The sequence below is a fragment of the Trypanosoma conorhini genome, assembly GCF_003719485.1.
Source record: "Trypanosoma conorhini strain 025E chromosome Unknown Tco_14.4_contig_01499, whole genome shotgun sequence".
In the NCBI taxonomy this organism is placed as follows: domain Eukaryota; phylum Euglenozoa; class Kinetoplastea; order Trypanosomatida; family Trypanosomatidae; genus Trypanosoma; species Trypanosoma conorhini.
The window spans coordinates 1-2,200 of record NW_021705594.1 but is presented as its reverse complement, the minus strand read 5'-3'; the positions used below and the strand labels follow the sequence as shown (position 1 = coordinate 2,200).

Below are 2,200 nucleotides of genomic sequence, written 5' to 3'. Positions count from 1 at the left end.
AATGAGGCACGAGGCCGCGGCCGCCGTGAGGCGCAAACGCCACATGAAATGTGGGGGAGGTGCGTGTGGGCTCCTGCAACATGGGCGATGCTTGCTTTTTCTTTTTTTTCTTCGTGCAGTTAATACACACACACTCTCACAGTCCCCTTGTGCTTCTGGACACGTGAGATAAAGAAACACCACCTGCCGAGGTAATTTTGTTTTATCTTTTTTCTTTTCTTTTTGGGGGTCCTGCGGGGATTATTTACTTCTCTTCCCCGTCTTTTTTTCCTTTGCGGCCTGGGCGGTGCCCACCGTGTGGGGCCGCGCCGTTCTTAACTCCCTCTTCTGTCGGTGTGCCGGCACGCATGCGGTGTGTTTTCCTTCCTTTTTTCTCTGCTGCTTCTCTCTTCCACACACACGCTGAAGGAAAAAGCGAGCAAACGCTGCTTGCCGCTACTGTGCGCCTCGAAGGCTTTGCGGCTAAGAACGCACACATACGCGGCCTGCACGGAACCACCGCAAGGAAGTAAAGAAGAGAGTGAGCAGCTGCGGCCCAACATGCCCCGGCATCTGTTTTCCTCTGCCTCGCTGCCGCTGATCCTCCTCTGCGTGTTGCTGATGTGCGGCAGCAATGGGGCTGAGGCCAACGCTGTCGCCCAGGCGCCCACTAATCCATTGGGAGGGACGACAGCGGTACCTGAAGCTGAATGGAAGGAGGTTGCGGCCGCTGACGGGTCAGTCACCTCGCTGCGTGTGCCCAGCCTTGTGAAGGTGGGGGACGATGTGTTTGTCGTTGCTGAGGCTCACTGCAAGAAGCAACAGGGCGCCACTGACGGCGGCTTTACCGGGATTGCGTCGAGGCTGCTCAGGCCAGGTGAGGGTGCTGCAATGGAGCCCGCGGCAGCGGGGACAAGCTCCTTCCGCACCCAGCTGCTAAAAAAAGGCGAGGAGGTGGCAGGGGGTATAATGCGGCCAACAACAGTTGTGCACGGCAACGATGTCTACATGCTGCTGGGAAACTACGGACGTGCGACGCCTACGAATGAGTCTTACGGCAAGGCTGGCTGGAAGCTTTTCCTGGTGAAGGGAACTGTCACTGACGAGGATGGTGCGGGGAAGAAAATCGAGTGGGGTAAGCCCCACTCAGTGGAGCCCGGAACCGTAAGAAGAGTTCAATCCCTGACTCGGCTGGTTGGCGGCGGGGGCTCGGGTGTAGTGCTGAGCGACGGCACGCTTGCGTTCCCCATGCAGGCCACGGACAAGGATGGAAAGAGTGTTCTGCTGGTCATGCGCTTCACTCCGTCAGATAATAAATGGGAGCTTTCGTACGATACGGCCGGTGCGGGCTGCAGGGACCCGTCCATCGTGGAGTGGGGGGAGGACGGAGGCCTCCTCGCGATGGCTCACTGTGCGGGCGGCTACTACGACGTGTACGGATCCCCTGGGAGGCAGTGGTATCGCGCGGGTGAGCCGATTACCCGCGTGTGGGGCAACTCGCTGAAGCGCCAGGGAGGGCACGGCGTGCAGAGCGGCTTCACCACCGCAGAATTCGGGGACAAGAAGGTGATGCTCCTCACCACGCCGGTGTACTCGGCGGAAGGCGACGCCGCAAAGGCTCGGCTGCATCTTTGGGCGACAGACATGCAACGCGTATATGACGTTGGGGCGGTGTCCGATGAAAGCCACAGCGCCGCCGCCAGCTCCCTGCTGTACAAAAGCGCTGCGAAGGAGGAGTTAATTGCACTGTACGAGAAGAAGGCTGAAGATGGAGAGTCGTACAGCCTCGTTTCTGTGCCCCTGACTGCGAAGCTGCAGGAGATCAAGGAAGTGGTGAAAAAGTGGACCGCATTGGACAAGGCCTTGAAAGAGTGCACCTCCACTGGCAGTGATGCCGTGCCCGCACTAAAGGGCGTGTGCAAAAGCTCTGTTCCCACGGAAGGACTGGTGGGACTACTGTCCAACACGTTGGAGAAGACTGCATGGAAGGACGAGTACCGCTGCGTCGACGCCACAGTGACAGCTGGGGCAGTGGCGAGCACGGCGGGGATTGTCAGCGGCGTGACGTTCAAAGGCGCCGGGGCGGGGGCGGAGTGGCCCGTGGGGAAACTGGGGCAGAACCAGCCGTACTACTTTGCGAACAACGAGTTCGCTCTCGTGGCGACAGTGGTCATCCACGCGGTGCCGGAGAGAAACACTCCTCTGCTGGGCGCGAGGATGA

The 2,200-nt window shown here is 59.5% G+C and overlaps 1 protein-coding gene across 1 annotated transcript, besides 1 other annotated feature; it reads left to right on the top strand.

The window, feature by feature from the left end:
- Positions 1-195: 195 nt before the first annotated feature.
- Positions 196-224: a sequence feature (A-rich).
- Positions 225-540: 316 nt separating this feature from the next.
- On the top strand, positions 541-2,200 carry Tco025E_10153 (trans-sialidase; the record flags this gene model as incomplete). Its single annotated transcript, XM_029376940.1, has 1 exon — positions 541-2,200. A coding segment is annotated over one exon (1,660 nt), but the record flags the coding sequence as incomplete, so codon positions are not given.